Raw genomic sequence first — 20,395 nt, forward strand, 5'->3', positions numbered from 1 at the left:
TTCTTGTAGTTGGCCACCAGGTTTGCACACATCGCAGGAGGGATTTTGTCCCACTCCACTTTGCAGATCTTCTCCAATTCATTAAGGTTTCGAGGCTGACGTTTGGCAACTCGAACCTTCAGCTCCCCCCACAGATTTTCTATGGGATTAAGGTCTGGAGACTGGCTAGGCCACTCCAGGACCTTAATGTGCTTCTTCTTGAGCCACTCCTTTGTTGCCTTGGCCATGTGTTTTGAGTCATTGTCATGCTGGAATACACATCGACGACCCATTTTCAATACCCTGGCTGAGGGAAGGAGGTTCTCATCCAAGATTTGAGTTGTCCTGTCCCCTTAGCAGAAAAACACCCCCAAAGCATAATGTTTCCACCTCCATATTTGGCGGTGGGGATGGTGTTCTTGGGGTCATAGGTAGCATTCCTCCTCCTCCAAACACGGCAACTTCAGTTGATGCCAAAGAGCTCCATTTTGGTCTCATCTGACCACAACACTTTCACTCAGTTGTCCTCTGAATCATTCAAATTTTCATTGGCAAACTTCAGACGGGCATGTATATGTGCTCTCTTGAGCAGGGGGACCTTGCGGGCGCTGCAGGATTTCAGTCCTTCACGGCATAGTGTGTTACCAATTGTTTTCTTGGTGACTATGGTCCCAGCTGCCTTGAAATCATTGACAAGATCCTCCCATGTAGTTCTGGGCTGATTCCTCACCGTTCTCATGATCATTGCAATTCCACAAATTTTATAAAGGTAACAAACTGAGATTAGGAGCACTCCCTTTAAGAGTGTGCTCCTAATCTCAGCTCATTACCTGTATAAAAGACACCTGGGAGCCAGAAATCTTTCTGATTGAGAGGGAGTCAAATACTTATTTCCCTCATTAAAATGCAAATCAATTTATAACATTTTTTACATGCATTTTTGTGGATTTTTTTGTTGTTATTCTGTCTCTCACTGTTCAAAATATACCTACCATTAAAATTATAGACTGATCATTTCTTTGTCAGTGGGCAAACGTACAAAATCAGCAGGGGATCAAATACTTTTTTCCCTCACTATATCTTTGAAGACCATCCAATTTAGATTTTTTGATTTTTTGATTTCACCTTTATTTAACCAGGTAGGCTAGTTGAGAACAAGTTCTCATTTTCAGCTGTGACCTGGCCAAGATAAAGCAAAGCAGTTTGACATATACAACAATACAGAGTTACGCGTGGAATAAACAAACATACATTAAATAATATACATTTCTGGCTGCCATATATTTTTCAACTGTGCTGTGATTTTTCATAAAAGTTCTGAACCTTTCTATACTCATAGTTTCTACAGATTGTAAATGAAAGATAAACACCTTTGCTATGAGTATTATTATTCTATTGATCGATTGACTATGACTTGACTATCACCCAGCAGAGCTATTTGCAAAGTTGGCTCCAAGTAAATTTGGCAATTTTTCGGCCATTTCTGAACCTGCGACCAAAAACAAACTAGTAACTACATATGGACAGTACCAAAACAAATGATCCAAATATTCTGTCTCTTTGCAACAAAATCTGCAAAGCTGGGATGGTTGTAGCCCCATATATATAACATTCTATTGGTTGCAAGAATGTTATAGAATATTTTAAATGGAAAAACTCTGGTTGTGTTTTTTGGTCCTTAAATGAAACTGGTATACTTTGTTATTTATCACAATTGTCTTTAGAAAAATGTTGGTATTTAATGCAGGTCCGAGGGACAAGTTCCTTACCTTCTCCCCTTTCCACTTGCCTCCTCCATTTTTGCGGTAATGCTGCAATCAGTTGGTTGTAATTTTGGATAGAACAGACATTTCCATATATTTTTTGTTAACTGCATGTATGAAATAACTCCACCAGTCCTATTTCTGATATAATTTACAAAGATTATACTGTCTTTTTTAAAATCAATTAGTGTATTTGATTTCAACCATTGTATTTGTTCTAATATTTGTTCTGTCTTTTCTGGTGGATTAAACTGAAATTGCAACCAGTTTTCTATTCCTTGTTTTAAAAATAGCCATATTTTGGAGATTATTTCATTTTCAAATAACTGAAAGTGAGAGGTTGTAATCTGGATGAAGGTAAAAAGGCCATTCTTGAACACGGGGTGATTCACTCTTACTAATCTCCGAGAGCAGGTATTCTACTAGAGCAGGTATTCTACTAGAGCAGGTATTCTACTAGAGCAGGTATTCTACTAGAGCAGGTATTCTACTAGAGCAGGTATTCTCCTAGAGCAGGTATTCTACTAGAGCAGGTATTCTACTAGAGCAGGTATTCTACTAGAGCAGGTATTCTACTAGAGCAGGTATTCTACTAGAGCAGGTATTCTACTAGAGCAGGTATTCTACTAGAGCAGGTATTCTACTAGAGCAGGTATTCTACTAGAGCAGGTATTCTACTAGAGCAGGTATTCTACTAGAGCAGGTATTCTCCTAGAGCAGGTATTCTACTAGAGCAGGTATTCTACTAGAGCAGGTATTCTACTAGAGCAGGTATTCTACTAGAGCAGGTATTCTACTAGAGCAGGTATTCTCTAGAGCTATTCTACTAGAGCAGGTATTCTACTAGAGCAGGTATTCTACTAGAGCAGGTATTCTCTAGAGCAGGTATTCTACTAGAGCAGGTATTCTACTAGAGCAGGTATTCTACTAGAGCAGGTATATTCTACTAGAGCAGGTATTCTACTAGAGCAGGTATTCTACTAGAGCAGGTATTCTACTAGAGCAGGCTAGGTATTCTACTAGAGCAGGTATTCTACTAGAGCAGGTATTCTCCGAGAGCAGGTATTCTACTAGAGCAGGTATTCTACTAGAGCAGGTATTCTCCGAGAGCAGGTATTCTACTAGAGCAGGTATTCTACTAGAGCAGGTATTCTCCGAGAGCAGGTATTCTCCTAGAGCAGGTATTCTACTAGAGCAGGTATTCTCAAACTGGGGTACTACGCGCAATGCCATCGCCAAATAAAAATGTGATTCACATAATTTTGTAAAACATTTTGTTTATCATAATTACTATTTTTTATTTGATCTTTTATTCACATTTTCAAACAGTCAATTTAGTAAGGCCCACGTCCATAGAGACACATACCACCAGTTACTACCATCAGTACGACACCTGCACCTGTCGACGACACAAGTGGTTCTGCTTCCACGAGCACATCCAATGCCAGCATCAGTAATTCTACATTTGTTGTTAGCCCAGCTAGCATGGACACTGACAGTTGTGAATCTGATGCAGCCGAATAGCTACTGCCCCCTTACCCGGGAAAGCACTGAACAACAGACAGGGACGTTGGATCATCGAAGAGGCGCAAATATGATGAGAACTACGTTGTTTTGGGGTTCAATTATATAGTGCCTTTCCTCAGCCACAGTGTGTTATAGGTGTAAAAGTACTATCTCACAACTCAATGAAACCTTCACTCTTGCACAGACATTTAGAAACAAAACAAGCCAATTTGAAAAATAAGGATTTTTTTTGTCTGAGAATTAAGACGACTTTCGAGTCGTAAGACATGTATAAAAACAACAGATACCATTAATAAGAAGGGGCTAAAATAGTCTTATATGGTGAGCTACCGAGTGGCTAGGACAGGCAAGACCCAGACTATTGTGGAGGACTTAATGGGACAATGCTGGGTGGAAAAACTATACATACAATGTCTTCATCAAACAACACTGTTTCACGACACATCAGTGACATGGCAGGAGATGTTTTGAAACAATTACTGCTTCGCATACAAGCCAGTGAATTACATGTGTTACAGCTGGATGAGTCAACAGACGTGGCGGGCCTGGCACAGCTCCTGGTATATATCTGTTACAGCTGGATGAGTCAACAGACGTGGCGGGCCTGGTACAGCTCCTGGTATATGTCTGTTACAGCTGGATGAGTCAACAGGCCTGGCACAGCTCCTGATATATGTCTGTTACAGCTGGATGAGTCAACAGGCCTGGCACAGCTCCTGGTATATGTCTGTTGCAGCTGGATGAGTCAACAGACGTGGCAGCCTGGCACAGCTCCTGGTATATGTCTGTTACAGCTGGATGAGTCAACAGGCCTGGTACAGCTCCTGGTATATGTCTGTTACAGCTGGATGAGTCAACAGACGTGGCAGGCCTGGTACAGCTCCTGGTATATGTCTGTTACAGCTGGATGAGTCAACAGACGTGGCAGGCCTGGCACAGCTCCTGGTATATGTCTGTTACAGCTGGATGAGTCAACAGACGTGGCAGGACAGGCACAGCTCCTGGTATATGTGTGTTACAGCTGGATGAGTCAACAGACGTGGTGGGCCTGGCACAGCTCCTGGTATATGTCTGTTACAGCTGGATGAGTCAACAGACGTGGCAGGCCTGGCACAGCTCCTGGTATATGTCTGTTACAGCTGGATGAGTCAACAGACGTGGCAGGCCTGGCACAGCTCCTGGTATATGTCTGTTACAGCTGGATGAGTCAACAGACGTGGCAGGCCTGGCACAGCTCCTGGTATATGTCTGTTACAGCTGGATGAGTCAACAGACGTGGCAGGCCTGGCACAGCTCCTGGTATATGTCTGTTACAGCTGGATGAGTCAACAGACGTGGCAGGCCAGGCACAGCTCCTGGTATATGTCTGTTACAGCTGGATGAGTCAACAGACGTGGCAGGCCTGGCACAGCTCCTGGTATATGTCTGTTACAGCTGGATGAGTCAACAGACGTGGCAGGACAGGCACAGCTCCTGGTATATGTCTGTTACGTTTATGGGGGGTCAATTAAGGAACACATCCTCTTCTGCAAACCACTGGAAACCAGGACAACAGGAGAGGATATGTTGAAAGTATTGGACAGCTTTGTGACATCAAATGCAGTTTGGTGGTCAAGATGTGTTGGTATCTGTACTGATGGAGCAAAAGCCATGACAGGGAGACATAGTAGAGTGGTAATGCGTGTACAAGCAGTTGCTCCCGACGCCACTTGGGTACACTGCAGCATCCACCGAGAGGCTCTTGCTGCCAAGGGAATGCCTGACAGCTTGAAAGACGTTTTGGACACGACAGTGAAACTGGTTAACTTTTTTAATAGAGAGATGAGCTTAAAGTTTTCTTTACTGACCATTTTCATTTGTCTGACTGCATGATGACGAGTTTCTCACACGACTGGCCAATCTGGGTGATGTTTGTTCACACCTGAATGATCTGAAACTAGGATTACAGGGACTCTCCACAACTATAATCAATGTGTGAGGCTATAATTAAGAAGTTGGAGCTCTTCTCTGTCTGCAGACAACACACAGGTCTTTCCATCATTGCATGATTTTTTGGGTGCAAATGAACTCAAGCTTACGGACAATGTCAAATGTGATATCGCGAAGCACCTGTGGGTTGGGTGAGCAATTACACAGGTACATTCCCGAAACGGACGACACAAACAACTGGATTCGTTATCCCTTTCATGCCCTGCCTCCAGTCCAGTTAGTGATATCTGAACAAGAGAGCATCATCAAATTGTAACAAGCAGTTCTGTGAAAATGGAATTTAATCAGAAGCTACAGACAGATTTCTGGATAGGGCTGCACTCAGAGTATCCTGCTTTGGCAAATCGTGCTGTTAAGACACTGATGCCCTTTTCAACCACGTAACTATGTTAGAGTGGATTCTCGTCCCTCACTAGCATGAAAACTAAATACAGGCACAGACTGTGTGGAAAATGATTTAAGACTGAGACTCTCTCCAATACAACCCAACATTGCAGAGTTATGTGCATCCTTTCAAGCACACCCTTCTCATTAACCTGTGGTGAGTTATTCACACCCTTCTCATTAACCTGTGGTGAGTTATTCATTAACCACCCTTCTCATTAACCTGTGGTGAGTTATTCACACCCTTCTCATTAACCTGTGGTGAGTTATTCACACCCTTCTCATTAACCTGTGGTGAGTTATTCACACCCTTCTCATTAACCTGTGGTGAGTTATTCACACCCTTCTCATTAACCTGTGGTGAGTTATTCACCATTTTCGATGAACAAATAAGGTTTTATATGTAAGATGGCTAAATAAAGAGCAAAATTCTTGATTATTATTATTTGTTCTCTGGTCCTATAAGAGTTATTTGTCACTTCCCACAAGCCGGGTTGTGACACGCTGACCCTGGTGCTAGAGGGGATACAGCTGACCCTGGTGCTAGAGGGGGTACAGCTGACCCTGGTGCTAGAGGGGGTACAGCTGACCCTGGTGCTAGAGGGGGTACAGCTGACCCTGGTGCTAGAGGGGGTACAGCTGACCCTGGTGCTAGAGGGGATACAGCTGACCCTGGTGCTAGAGGGGGTACAGCTGACCCTGGTGCTAGAGGGGTACAGCTGACCCTGGTGCTAGAGGGGGTACAGCTGACCCTGGTGCTAGAGGGGATACAGCTGACCCTGGTGCTAGAGGGGGATACAGCTGACCCTGGTGCTAGAGGGGGTACAGCTGACCCTGGTGCTAGAGGGGGTACAGCTGACCCTGGTGCTAGAGGGGATACAGCTGACCCTGGTGCTAGAGGGGATACAGCTGACCCTGGTGCTAGAGGGGTACAGCTGACCCTGGTGCTAGAGGGGGTACAGCTGACCCTGGTGCTAGAGGGGTACAGCTGACCCTGGTGCTAGAGGGGTACAGCTGACCCTGGTGCTAGAGGGGGTACAGCTGACCCTGGTGCTAGAGGGGATACAGCTGACCCTGGTGCTAGAGGGGATACAGCTGACCCTGGTGCTAGAGGGGTACAGCTGACCCTGGTGCTAGAGGGGATACAGCTGACCCTGGTGCTAGAGGGGATACAGCTGACCCTGGTGCTAGAGGGGGTACAGCTGACCCTGGTGCTAGAGGGGATACAGCTGACCCTGGTGCTAGAGGGGATACAGCTGACCCTGGTGCTAGAGGGGGTACAGCTGACCCTTGCAGCTGGAGGTACAGCTGACCCTGGTGTGAAGGGGTATGGGACTATAAAAGTTTGAACCCTGTACTAGAGAACCAGGGATACAGCTGACCCTGGTGCTTTAGTGAGGTCTAATGCTCTAATATTTAATCATTTCTGCCCGTCCAAATTCATATTCATTATATAAATAGGCTCGTTTAACTTTGTTTGGCTAGACACTCCAAATACAGTGGAATATTTTTTACTCATATGATTTTAATTTTTTAAATCGTTAGGTTTAGGCAGGGCCATAATTACATAGGTAAACTGGGACCCCATTGTTTCATATGGTCAAAATCAGATCGCATATTCATGATTCAGTCCACACAGAGGATTCACATGACTATTTATACAAGTCAAACCACAGAGCAACATGATAGACACCACATTAATAGACATGAACTTGTACAGGAGATTTAAATGCACAGTTAAAAGGTTGAATGATCATTCACCATTGTCCACTACAATAGATCACCGACTAACATGTCACTTGGTTCACAGTTTAAAGGACACACCTTCACAGACAATATTGCTTCATTTTCACCATAATATACTTTTTAGAGACGTCGACACATTGATAGGAAAATAGAACCTACGTTAGTTGCTGTCATACAGGCACAATAAATCATGTGGGTTATTTAGCCCTGAACACACTATCATTACAATAGGGCTGGTGAAGAGTAGTGAAGGTCATTTTTGTAACTTAACATACAGTGACAGTACATCACAGGAGGTTGGTGGCACCTTCATTTGGGAGGACGGGCTCATGGTAATGGATGGAGAGGAAAGGGTGGAATGGTATCAAACACATGGTTTCTATGCGTTTGATGCCATTCCATTCACTCCGTTCTGGCTATTATTATGATGAGCCATCCTCCCCTCAGCAGCCTCCTGTGAAGTAGATATACAACACGTTGGCCTCTACAACACTAATATTCCCTACTAAGGATTAACCACATTAACGAGTATCTTTAGATAAGACGAAGACAGCAGTCAGCAACAGAAATACAAAAACAAGCAGCGCATAAATGTAGTCACTTAGCAGAAGCTCTTATCCAGAGCGACTTACAGTAGTGAGTGCATGCATTTTCATACTGGTCCCCCTTAGGAATCGAACCCACAACCCTGGCGTTGCAAGCGCAGTGCACTACCAACTGAGCTACGTGGGAATGTCAGTGTGTAGCAATTTCTTTACTGGTGAAATTGAGTAAGTAACAAAAGCTGATTAAAGTGATTTGTGCATTGTTCCACTGTGCAGAAAAGCAGGATTGTACTGTAGTATGTTGATAGCATACTGACATGCAGACAAAAGGCAAGCAACACTAATAGTTGAAAAGAAATACAACATTTGGACATGATGTAAGACAAGAAAAACAAATGATTCACATGTTGAGATGTATAGTCTGGGTTAAACATACGGATTGTGTTTCCATTCGTTTATAGTACTGCGTGTTTTAATACCAGCAAAGAAAACACTAGTGTTAACATGACTTTGGATATTTTTGTTTTTAGAGTTAATTCTGATCCAGATACAACATACTTGGTCTGTTTCTTCTGGGTAAAAGCTATTCAATCACACCCCAAATGGAAGACAGGGACCAACTGTAAAACACCAACGGTAAAGGAAAAGTGTCCAAAACGGAGACACACTGACATCTAGCATGGAAGAGTTCCCCTGTGAGGAGACCTGGGTCAAATACTTCCACATCCTTGTGCTGTGCTTGATTTAGTTAGTCTGGTACAACAATTGAACAAAAGAAATGGACCCAGAAGTGGCTAACTCAAATCAAGCACACCCCTATTTCACACAGGTTTGGGCCTGTATTCACAAATTCACATCTCAGAACAGGAGTTGTGACTTCTATAGGATCATTTATAAATACAGGCCATGGTGTTGAGACTGGGTAGGTTAGAGTTGAACTACCGCCGCCCTCGAGGTGTCACTGCCAATTTGACTTTAACTATCGCCGACCTGGTGGCTGCGGTGTGTCAGTGTCCCTCATCCCTATCCTCATCCCTGGGCCTGCTGTTCGCTGAGGAACTGGTCCAGCACGCGGATGATGCTGCAGGCCTCAGGGAGGTCCCGGTGCTCGGCGTGGGCGTTCTGGAGCAGCACGTCCCCATTCCCACAGCCCTGCAGGAACTGGCAGCAGCGGAACAGAGCGTAGTGACTCGACTCAGCCTGGCAAATGAACCGCTTCAGACTGTTCATGTCCTGAATGGCCTGGAGAGACAGGGGGAGGAGAAGGAGAGAGGAGGAGAAGGAGAGAGGAGAAGGAGAGACAGGGGGAGGAGAAGGAGAGAGGAGGAGAAGGAGGAGAAGGAGAGAGAGGAGAAGGAGAGAGGAGGAGAAGGAGAGAGGAGAGGAGGAGGAGAAGGGGAGAGGGAGGAGAGGAGGAGAAGGAGAGGAGGAGGAGAGAGGAGAAGAGAGGGGGAGGAGAAGGAGAGACAGGAGGAGAAGGAGAGGAGAGAAGAGAGAGAGGAGGAGGAGAGAGGAGGAGAGAGGAGAGGAGGAGGAGAGGAGAAGAGAGAGAGGGAGAGAGAGAGAGCATGGATGAGAAAACAGTAAGTCATTTTAAACATGGCCTGGAGAGACAGGGGGAGGAGAAGGAGAGAGGGGAGAGAGAGAGAGAGCATGGATGAGAAAACAGTAAGTCATTTTAAACATGGCCTGGAGAGACAGGGGGAGGAGAAGGAGAGAGGGGAGAGAGAGAGAGAGCATGGATGAGAAAACAGTAAGTCATTTTAAACATGGCCTGGAGAGACAGGGGGAGGAGAAGGAGAGAGGGGAGAGAAAGAGAGAGCATGGATGAGAAAACAGTAAGCATGGCCTGGACATACAGTATTTATATAATGGTTTAAAGTGATCCACTTGTCTGTGTGCTGTGCGTTTGCCCACCTTGAGTTTGAAGTTCTCCAGGATCTGTCTGAGGAGGAAAGGGTTACAGCGTTCTGCTGCGTTCAGGAATGACTGGATCCAACCGTCACAGAAACGGTTACTGACTGTGGAAAAAGGTGCGAGAGGGATGATGGAGTGATTAGCCAGTGTGTATTCTGTGACGATCATTCATGGAAAATGTTTTGGTGATTCTATGTCTGTGTGTCCATGTACAGTGCCTTCGGAAAGTATTCAGACCCCTTGACTTATTCTAAAATGGATTAAATAATTGTTTTTCTTCAGCAATCTACACCCAATATCCCATAATGAACGAAGCAAAAACAGGTTTTTGTACATTTTTGCAAATGTATTAAAAATAAAAAACAGAAATACCTTATTTACATAAGTATTCATACCCTTTGCTATGAGACTCGAAATTGAGCTCAGGTGCATCGCTATTTCCAACAGTTGGCAGTGCATGTCAGAGCAACAACCAAGCCATGAGGTCGAAGGAATTGTCTGCAGAGATCAGAGACTGGATTGCGTCGAGGCACAGATCTGAGAAAGGGTACCAAAAATGTCTGCAGCATTGAAGTCTCCAAGAATACAGTGGCCTCCCATCATTCTTAAATGGAGGAAGTTTGGAACCACCAAGATTCTTCCTATAGCTGGCCGCCGGGCCAAACTGAGCAATCACGGGAGAAGAGCCTTGGTCAGCTAGGTGACCAAGAACCTGATGACAGATCTCTAGAGTTCCTCTGTGGAAATGGGAGAACCTTCCAGAAGGACAAGCATCTCTGCAGCACTCCACCAATCAGGCATTTATGGTAGAGTGGCCAGACGGAAGCCACTCCTCAGTAAAAGGCACATGACAGCCCGCTTGGAGTTTGCCAAAAGGCACCTAAAGACTCTCAGACCATGAGAAACTAGATTCTCTGATCTGATGACACCAAGATTGAACTCTTGGCCTGAATGCCAAGCGTCACGTCTGGAGGAAACCTGGCACCATCCGTACAGTGAAGCATGGTGGTGGCAGCATCATGCTGTGGGGATGTTTTTCAGCGGCAGGGACTGGGAGACTAGTCAGGATCAAGGCAAAGATGAACGGAGCAAAGTACAGAGAGATCCTTGACGAAAACCTGCTCCAGATCGCTCAGGACCTCAGACTGAGGTGAAGGTTCACATTGCAACAGGACAATGACCCTAAGCACACAGCCAAGACAACGCAGGAGTGGCTTCAGGACAAGTCTCTGAATGTCCTTGAGTGGCCCAGCCAGAGACCGGACTTGAACCAGATTGAAAATCTCTGGAGAGACCTAAAAATAGCTGTGCAGCATTGTGCTCCATATATCCACAGGTTAGAGCAGTCACACAGACTTGTGTGTGTGTGTGTGTGTGTGTGTGTGTGTATATATCCACAGGTTAGAGCAGTCACACAGACCTGTGTGTGTATATATCCACAGGTTAGAGCAGTCACACAGACCTGTGTGTGTGTGTATATGTCCACAGGTTAGAGCAGTCACACAGACCTGTGTGTGTGTATATGTCCACAGGTTAGAGCAGTCACACAGACCTGTGTGTGTGTGTATATGTCCACAGGTTAGAGCAGTCACACAGACCTGTGTGTGTGTGTATATATCCACAGGTTAGAGCAGTCACACAGACCTGTGTGTGTGTGTATATGTCCACAGGTTAGAGCAGTCACACAGACCTGTGTGTGTGTGTGTATATATATATATATATATATATCCACAGGTGAGAGCAGTCACACAGACCTGTGTTGGAGAGTGTAGGAGGGCTGGTGGAGCAGTCTATGACCAGGTCAGTAAGAGCCTCTGAGGCCTTATACAGAGAGGCTGTGGTAGTGTCCTCCTGGACCAGGCCCTGCAGACTGGCTGCCTTAATGAACCTACACACACATGAACCATATTCATTCACATTCACAGCACATACTGTATATTTCTATAGTTTAACCACAGGAATAAAGGTGTTTTCAGATTATTTTCAGAAGTGATACTCATTTATTAAATAGAATTTGGCCGAAAACCCAATTTGGACTGGACTGGACCTTTAAAGTAACTCACCTAGCAACATCAGCCTTGGTCCTGTCATCTGCATTGGTGACCTCCACGTGTATGTGACTCAGAGCCTTGAAAACAATGACATGGGCCTGATCAGCATTGCATATTAAACTAAACTTTATTCTACAATAACATGGGCCTGATCAGCATTGCATATTAAACTAAACTTTATTCTACAATAACATGGGCCTGATCAGCGTTGCATATTAAACTAAACTTTATTCTACAATAACATGGACCTGATCAGCGCTGCATATTAAACTAAACTTTATTCTACAATAACATGGACCTGATCAGCACTTGCATATTAAACTAAACTTTATTCTACAATAACATGGGCCTGATCAGCACTGCATATTAAACTAAACTTTATTCTACAATAACATGGGCCTGATCAGCGCTGCATATTAAACTAAACTTTATTCTACAATAACATGGACCTGATCAGCGCTGCATATTAAACTAAACTTTATTCTACAATAACATGGACCTGATCAGCGCTGCATATTAAACTAAACTTTATTCTCATAAACTAAACTTTATTCTACAATAACAAGCGCTGCATATTAAACTAAACTTTATTCTACAATAACATGGACCTGATCAGCGCTGCATATTAAACTAAACTTTATTCTACAATAACATGGACCTGATCAGCGCTGCATATTAAACTAAACTTTATTCTACAATAACATGGGCCTGATCAGCGCTGCATATTAAACTAAACTTTATTCTACAATTTATTGCATATTAAACTAAAATAACATGGACCTGATCAGCGCTGCATATTAAACTAAACTTTATTCTACAATAACATGGACCTGATCAGCTGATCAGCGCTGCATATTAAACTAAACTTTATTCTATAACAAACTAATATTAAACTAAACTTTATTCTACAATAACATGGACCTGATCAGCACTGCATATTAAACTAAACTTTATTCTACAATAACATGGACCTGATCAGCGCTGCATATTAAACTAAACTTTATTCTACAATAACATGGACCTGATCAGCACTGCATATTAAACTAAACTTTATTCTACAATAACATGGGCCTGATCAACGTTACAACCAGTCAAAATGATTCTTGGAACCTTGTTTCTGCTCTAAGCTACACAGTGGCAACATTGATGGCCATCAAAGAAAATGATGCGTTTTGAACTATGCAATTTCATGACTGACGCCAACAAATGTGAAGATGTTTTGTGACAATACAATACGCTGGGAATATCTCATTGTTAGAGTGGATGTTTTGTGACAATACAATACGCTGGGAATATCTCATTGTTAGAGTGGATGTTTTGTGACAATACAATACGCTGGGAATATCTCATTTTGCATTTGAATGTTTCCACTTCCCATTTGTTTTGTCAAGCAATATGTCTACTAGTCAGTAAAGACTAAATTATAGCTTTAGCTAGTGGACACAGCCCAAGTAAGTAACTAGCAAAAACATAACATAGTGAAGCATGGAGGGGAAGTAAATGTATAGAAACAATGAGGGGGAATCACTGGTACAGGGGGAATTAATCACTATGGTAACGGTCAAATGACGGGTCAAAGGTGACTCACAGCATATAGCAGGAAGCTGATGCTCCCCTGGACCATCTGCACCACTCTGTGGATGTGCATCACCGACTCCTCGTACCACATGCTCAGGTAGGGCCTGATCTCAGTCTCTAGGTTCACCAGTCTACTAGTCAGTAAAGACTAAATTATAGCTTTAGCTAGTGGACACAGCCCAAGTAAGTAACTAGCACAAACATAACATAGTGAAGCATGGAGGGGAAGTAAATGTATAGAAACAATGAGGGGAATCACTGGTACAGGGAATTAATCACTATGGTACGGTATATATATATACACACACATATATATACACATACACATATACAGCTATATATACACACACACACACACACACACACACACACACACACACACACACACACACACACACACACACACACACACACACACACACACACACACACACACACACACACGGAGGACAGAGAGGGAAATAACACTTATAAGGGTCTAGGGTGGTGGTGGTGTTAAGTAGGTCACACTGATAGCAAAACATTTCACAATGGAGAAGAAAAATCTGTGTTCTTATTTGACAACATCAGGTAGTACCTCCCCATTTCAAAACATTTTTCCCCTCTTGAACACAACCTAGGTGAGTCCCCTTCAGATAGTGTTTATTACAAAGGAGCCCTGTCCAAGAGATGATGGAATCCAGTACAATTAAATTATTTTGGTGATTCCACTTCCTGCTTACCTCAGCAGTCTGTAGACTGCTCTGCAGGCCTTGCACGTACTTGTCCAGTTCAAGTCTAAACGTACAGTCGATTAAGGAAATGGTTTATGGTTTAATGATGAATGGTTTATGAGTTTCAGTACCCATCTATACATCTAGACTGACTCTACATTATTATGATTCAGAAAGAGCTGCGTTAGCCTATAAAGGATATAGGTTGAGGCCTTTCTCAGAGCCTCCCATCAGGCAGATCACATAGCCATTGCCGTCCACGTCGGGCTGCTCTGGGGATCTCTCCTGCTCCAGGAGACAGCAGTAACAGCCCACCGCTGCCTCTGGGACACTGGGATGGGACAACAAACACATATTTATTATGAATGTAAAACACTGGCTTTACACTACTTTAGAAGTGTGCAGGCTAATTGGTGCCACATTGCTTCAGATGTATACATAAGGAGAGAATACTTTGGTCTGATTCCAAATCAAGACCTTGCTTAGCAAGATAGAGCCAGAGACACACAGGCCTGTATATAGTTACTATATTGCTGATACCATACCTAAGCCATCCAATCAGATCTGTGAGATGGGCTCAACAGGTTCCTAAGGATATTAGAGCTGGATTTGTTTGAAATTAGGTTCAACAAGTTCTTAAGGAAAGGAGAGATGGGTTGGTTTGGAATGAGGCCCTTCGTTTAAGTTCGTTAAGGTCACCTGAGCTCCACGGCGGCAATGTTTCCCATGCCCCCGAGCAGGGCTCCTTTGCTCAGCCTCCGGGAGATGTAGCATCGTAGCTCAGGCTCCGCCTCTACCGGCAGGCTGCTGTCCACTAGGGTGAGGCTGTTGGTGGGGCAAGAGTCAGTTACCATGGAAACAGAGTGACAGGCAACCCATCCGATCTGATGAGAAAGTGGACAGCCAAAGAGGAGATGAAGAAGGAAGCCGACGAACAAAAGCCACATCAACACAACATGAAGGCTAGATTCAGATATAGTGAAACAGAATCTTCCAGTTTCCATGTGAGTCACAGAGCCTATTTAAATCCTTCCTTCCCACTTCTCTTTCCTTATGGTCACTATGTAAGATGCATGATGTGACACTGAAATATCACCTTTTAATAACATAACAATATCATATCACATAACTATATCATCATCATTATAGAATCTGAGGCTGAAACAACTTGACGTCACAGAAAGACGACATGCCAAAAGAAGTAGGGTGAACAGTGTGTACAGAAGGAGGTAGATTGGTACTAGGCTTTGTGACTCCATATCCCAGATAGCCGGAAGCACACTGATGACATCATGACAGGAAAGAAACCGTGTTGATTCCAGGTTGATAGGTTTCCAGCAGCAGGCCCATGGATACGACAGAGAAGGACAACACTGAAAGCCACAGAAATAAAACCACCAGAGAAACAGACAGGTCACGGGGAGACCTTGGTTACCTAAAGTCTTCCTGACTGGTACTGGCTGTGGAATCTGTTCTTCTCTGGCTCCATGCCACGTTGCCCTCTGCAGCTGCCTCAGATCTAGACAGGTACTGTAGGTAGTTACTATACTCATGACTTGGTTAGTTAGTGGAGAACAGAAAAGCAAGTCTGAACTGACAGTACAGTAAGTCAGCAGCAGGATCCACAGTTGATGTCCACAGAGAACCAGTGAATTTGGGAGAAAGTGGTTACACAGTGACAAAGAAATTGGCCTCAATATGCAGCTGGACTAGCTTGATGACATTATCACAGTCAGTGGAGATTGGTGAGTTGAGCTATAGGAGGATGGGCTCATTGTAATGACTGGAATGGAGTAACTGGAACGGGGTCCAACATGTTGTTTCCATGTTTCATACCGTTCCATTGGTTCCATTCCAGCCATTACAATGAGCCCATCCTCCTATAGTTCCTCCCACCAGCCTCCACTAAGACAGTTTATGTATACAGATTGTCAGAGCATGAATACTGTACATTGTGAGAACCTCCAACCTCCAATGAGTCTAATAATATCAACAAAGTCAGACATTGGTGTGATTGGTAATGCATTTCAATTCATCCCTATGGAGAAGGGTGAGGCACCGAGGTCCACAGATTCTCTACAGCCGAGTAGCTAAGGCAAGTAAACATTACACGTCATCTGCAGATATTTGCATACCAGATAATGCCCTAGTTTAGGTCATTGTGTACTGTCAAAACAAATTGCTTGATGTAAAGTTAGATAGACTCAAGCAGAACATTCAGATGGAGAAGATTACCTGGTGCCTTGGTAGAGATAAATGGTATAGTAACAGTTCAACTGTATTTTCTGATTATATCCCATCTCTTCGTTATCATAATCCGTATCCTTTTCTTCCACGTCAATTGAATCTTGGAAGGAGGACGTTTGCATGGAAGTTTGCGAGGTAAACATGATTGCTTCGCACGTATCAACAAATGACAGATACCGAGAAATGACGTTCAGTTATTTAGGATGCAGGTTGAACTAGATAAGAAATAATAACAATACTAGGCATGTGGATAGACTAACATCTTCCTTTACTGAAGAGACGAGTCTATCATTATTTATAAAGATCCATGATCTGATTCACGCATGCGGAGTGTAATTCCACGAATCCGTCGCTGTTTAAGGTCCGTGTAAAATTTGCTATGACATGATTTGGTCCAGGAAATAAACTGAACACATCAGTTATTATAATAGCTAAATTATGCCCAAATTATCAGAGGTCGTTGCCTTCTTATAGCCACGTATCAATGGGTAAAATTAAGATAATGTTTCTGAATATACAAACAATGCCATAATAACTTTTGGGATATTGGCGTTCATTAGCCTGAACAGCCGCTAGTGGTCACTGTTTACCGGTCTTTTGAAGGTTTACTTTCCGATGACCGATGGACTGTTTTGTATTTCGATTCCACAGCCACAAAGTCAAAATGGTCTATATAGTAAAAATTAATGTAAACAAAAAAATGATTTTTGGATTTAATTTAAGATTAGGCATAAGGTTAGCTGTGTGGTTAAGGTTAGGATTAAAGTTAGGGTTAGGTTTTAACTTCAAAAGTCACATATGTCACAATAAACTGTACACAGGGCCGGGATTGGCCATCCACTGTATGCAGGTATGACATGGGGAATACACTGCATTATAAACTGGGTGGTTCGAGCCCTGAATGCTGTTTGGCTGACAGCTGGTTTAGCTGCTATATAAGACCACAAACCATGGGTATGACAAAACATGTATTTGTACTGCTCTAATTACATTGGTAACCAGTTTATAAAAGCAATAAGGCACCTCGGGGTTTGTGGTATATGGCCAATATACCATGGCTACGGGCTGTGTCCTTAGCCATGGTACCAATATTGGTTTGGTTTCCTCGTGCTACAGATGGGGACTCGTGTTTACGGAGCAGAAATACAAATTCAAATACAAGTGCAGACTCTAAAGTTGTGTTTCCTAGCAGCATGCCACATGTAGGCAGCTAGGCTGAGCTGCCCAGGCTGTAAAACTCAGAGCATCACAATGTTCACTGTAGGGAGCTATTGTTTTTTATTGTTTTTTAAAGCAAGAGTGGGCTTTTTTTGTAGCATTTGTCAAAAGGCTCCAGACACATTTTTTTACTACATTTTTCATTTGGTGGGGTAGCACATGGAGATGTGTGAAACGTACTCCTCGGCCTTAAGTGTCCCGCTTGTGTCGCATCAATAGCTAGATTTTGAGGTGGCGCGATTGACTAACATGCTTAAGGGAGGGCGGTCCTGAGTTTGTGCCAAGTATGGGCCGAAATCGTGGTGGGAAAGAGGTACTCGCTAAGCAAGCAGCGTGACATCCTTTACAGTGACACCAGCCCATGATTTGGTCGCACCAAATTTTCTTCACGACATTACACAATAGAACAAATTACTATCATCTTATAAAGTAATTGACAATGTTTTATTAAAAAGTGTAATAGAAGGGCCTCCCGGTGGTGCAGTGGTCTAGGGCACTGCATCTGTGCCACCAGAGACCCTGGGTTTGCGCCCTGGCTCTGCGCAGCCGGCTGCGACCGGGAGGTTCATGGGGCGACGCACAACCGGGTTAGGGAGGGTAGGGATATCCTTGTCTCATCTCGCACCAGCGACTCCTGTGGCGGGCCGGGCGCAGTGCACGCTAACCAGGTCGCCAGGTGCACGGTGTTTCCTCCGACACACCAGTGAGGCTGGCTTCCGGGTTGGATGCGCGCTGTGTTAAGAAAGCAGTGCGGTTTGGTTGGGTTGTGTTTCGGAGGACGCATGGCTTTCGACCTTCGTCTCTCCTGAACCTGTACAGGAGTTGTAGTGATGAGACAAGATAGTAACAATTGGGGAGAAAAGGGGGTAAAATTTTAAATGTAAATAAGTGTGGTATCCAATTGGTGGTATTCAAGAAAGTTATTTTAATGTGCAACCTATCCAGTGATTGCAATGCATCAAAATGCATGGCAATGGATGACTATTAGGCTATTGTTGTTATATTTTACTGTCAAAATAGGGCTCCACACATTTTTTTTTTTCAATAGAGATTCATTTTCCTTCATCTTTATGTGCACTAATATCATAGGCTAATTTATTTGGGGCTAATTCATCACCTGCGTAAGTGGAAACTCAAAACACAATAGCTAGATTGCTGAATTTAAATATAATGCCCACTGCTAGCAGACATGTATTTATCTAACAGTACATTTTTTATGTCCAAAAAACATTGCAGTTATAGCCTACCTCCCAATGAGACCTATTTAATTGCAATGGCCAATGCACATTTTACACGCTCAGTACAGGTGCATCAAAGCTGGGACTGAGAGATTGAAAAACAGCTTCTATCTCAAGGCCATCAGACTATTAAATAGCCATCACTAACTCAGAGAGGCTGCTGCCTACACTGAGACGCAATCACTAGACACGTTAATAAATGTATCACTAGTCACTTTAAATAATGCCACTTTAATAATGTTTACATATCACATGTATATACTGTATGTTATACCATCTACTGCACCTTGCATATGCTGCTCGACCATCGCTCATCCATATATTTATATGTACACATTCTCATTCACTCCTTTAGATTTGTGTGTATTAGGTAGTTGGTGGGGAATTGCTAGATATTACTTGTTACATATTACTGCACTGTTTGAACTAGAAGCACAAGCATTTCGCTACACTAACATCTGCTAACCATGTGTATATGACCAATAAGACATTTGATTTGATGACAATGCCCACCCACAGGGCATGAGTGGTCACTGAAGGGTTTGATGAGCTTGAAAACTATGTAAACATATGCCATGGCCGTCTCAGTCACCAGATCTCAACCCAATTGAATACTCATGGGAGATTTGGCACCTAAGACAGCGTTTCCACCACCATCAACAAAACACCAAATTATTGAATTTTGCGTGGAAGAATGGTGTCACATCCCTCCAATAGAGTTCCAGACACTTGTAGAATTTATGTCAAGGTGCATTGAAGTTCTGGCTCATGGTGATCTAATGCCCTATGAAGACACAATGTTGGTGTTTCCTTTATTTTGGCATTTACCTGTACTTCACTGTTTGACCAAATCATGGTTTTAGCCTCCTAAAAAACATGTTTTGAGTGAGGTGACCATGTAGAATGTGCAGCTCGCACTGATACGACCAATTCAAATTTGAATCCCTCGCACAGCCAAATGCAACGAAATGGTCTGTCTTAAGCCCTTTCGTCACTATGGCCTATTTATTGCCTTACCTCCCTTATCTTACCTCATTTGCACATGCTGTATATGGACTTTTTACTGTATTATTGATTGTATGTTTGTTTATTCCATGTGTAACTCTGTGTTGTATGTGTCAAACTGCTATGCTTTATCCTGGCCAGGTCGCAGTTGTAAATGAGAACTTGTTCTCAACTAGCCTACCTGGTTAAATAAAGGTGAAATAAAATAAATAAAAAATGTGTTGTGTATTAGCTTAGCTCAAATTGTTCATTTTGGTAACAGTGATCAGTAGCTCTATTTGTGATTAGAAGCTACATGCCATTTATTTATTTTTGACATTTAAACAATCCGTATAAAATCCTCCCTTATAAACTGGCCTCAACTCTTCAAAATCAACATTACTTTAAACAGAGATAAACATGCAGATTTTTATGGTAACAATTTTTCTTAAATTTGAAGGATGTTTTTAGATGATTTCTCACAAAAAGTTAAACACAGCACACTTGATTTCACTC

At 43.1% G+C, this 20,395-nt stretch overlaps 1 protein-coding gene and 2 long non-coding RNA genes across 5 annotated transcripts; 1 reads left to right on the plus strand and 2 right to left on the minus strand.

The window, feature by feature from the left end:
- The first annotated feature begins 990 nt into the window (after nt 1-990).
- On the plus strand, nt 991-2,934 carry LOC127929663 (uncharacterized). The gene is made up of 3 exons (XR_008135720.1): nt 991-2,258; nt 2,412-2,462; nt 2,788-2,934. It is a non-coding gene; the product is annotated as an uncharacterized LOC127929663 (long non-coding RNA).
- A 4,351-nt stretch (nt 2,935-7,285) lies between these two features.
- On the minus strand, nt 7,286-16,890 carry cunh17orf75 (chromosome unknown C17orf75 homolog). 3 transcript variants are annotated; one of them, XM_052517710.1, is made up of 10 exons: nt 16,428-16,885; nt 15,628-15,711; nt 14,892-15,017; nt 14,395-14,523; nt 14,202-14,262; nt 13,490-13,609; nt 11,914-11,978; nt 11,605-11,738; nt 9,851-9,954; nt 7,286-9,175 (listed from the first exon to the last, which is right to left on the minus strand). In XM_052517710.1, exons 1-10 carry the CDS (start codon nt 16,580-16,582, stop codon nt 8,963-8,965), a joined length of 1,191 nt encoding a protein of 396 aa, XP_052373670.1. In that variant the 5' UTR covers nt 16,583-16,885; the 3' UTR covers nt 7,286-8,962. The 3 variants fall into 3 exon arrangements, with proteins under 3 accessions (XP_052373670.1, XP_052373672.1, XP_052373671.1); XM_052517712.1 differs by lacking the exon at nt 7,286-9,175 and adding an exon at nt 9,487-9,622 and having other exon boundaries at nt 16,428-16,890; XM_052517711.1 differs by lacking the exon at nt 7,286-9,175 and adding an exon at nt 9,544-9,707 and having other exon boundaries at nt 16,428-16,890.
- Nucleotides 12,004-12,932, minus strand: LOC127929657 (uncharacterized). The gene is made up of 3 exons (XR_008135715.1): nt 12,873-12,932; nt 12,560-12,609; nt 12,004-12,099 (listed from the first exon to the last, which is right to left on the minus strand). It is a non-coding gene; the product is annotated as an uncharacterized LOC127929657 (long non-coding RNA).
- Nucleotides 16,891-20,395: the final 3,505 nt, after the last annotated feature.

Source organism: Oncorhynchus keta, unplaced genomic scaffold, assembly GCF_023373465.1.
Source record: "Oncorhynchus keta strain PuntledgeMale-10-30-2019 unplaced genomic scaffold, Oket_V2 Un_scaffold_9739_pilon_pilon, whole genome shotgun sequence".
NCBI classification, from domain to species: domain Eukaryota; kingdom Metazoa; phylum Chordata; class Actinopteri; order Salmoniformes; family Salmonidae; genus Oncorhynchus; species Oncorhynchus keta.

What these genes read in the sequence shown, in the direction of transcription:
- cunh17orf75 (XM_052517710.1), bottom strand. Translation starts at nt 16,582, where the DNA reads ATGTTTACCTCGCAAACTTCCATGCAAACGTCCTCCTTCCAAGATTCA. An exon ending in TATCTCTACCAAGGCACCAG is followed by an intron (nt 15,712 to 16,427) that starts GTAATCTTCTCC and finishes GTACCTGTCTAG; the next exon opens with ATCTGAGGCAGCTGCAGAGG. An exon ending in GCAGTCTACAGACTGCTGAG is followed by an intron (nt 13,610 to 14,201) that starts GTAAGCAGGAAG and finishes CTGACTAGTAGA; the next exon opens with CTGGTGAACCTAGAGACTGA.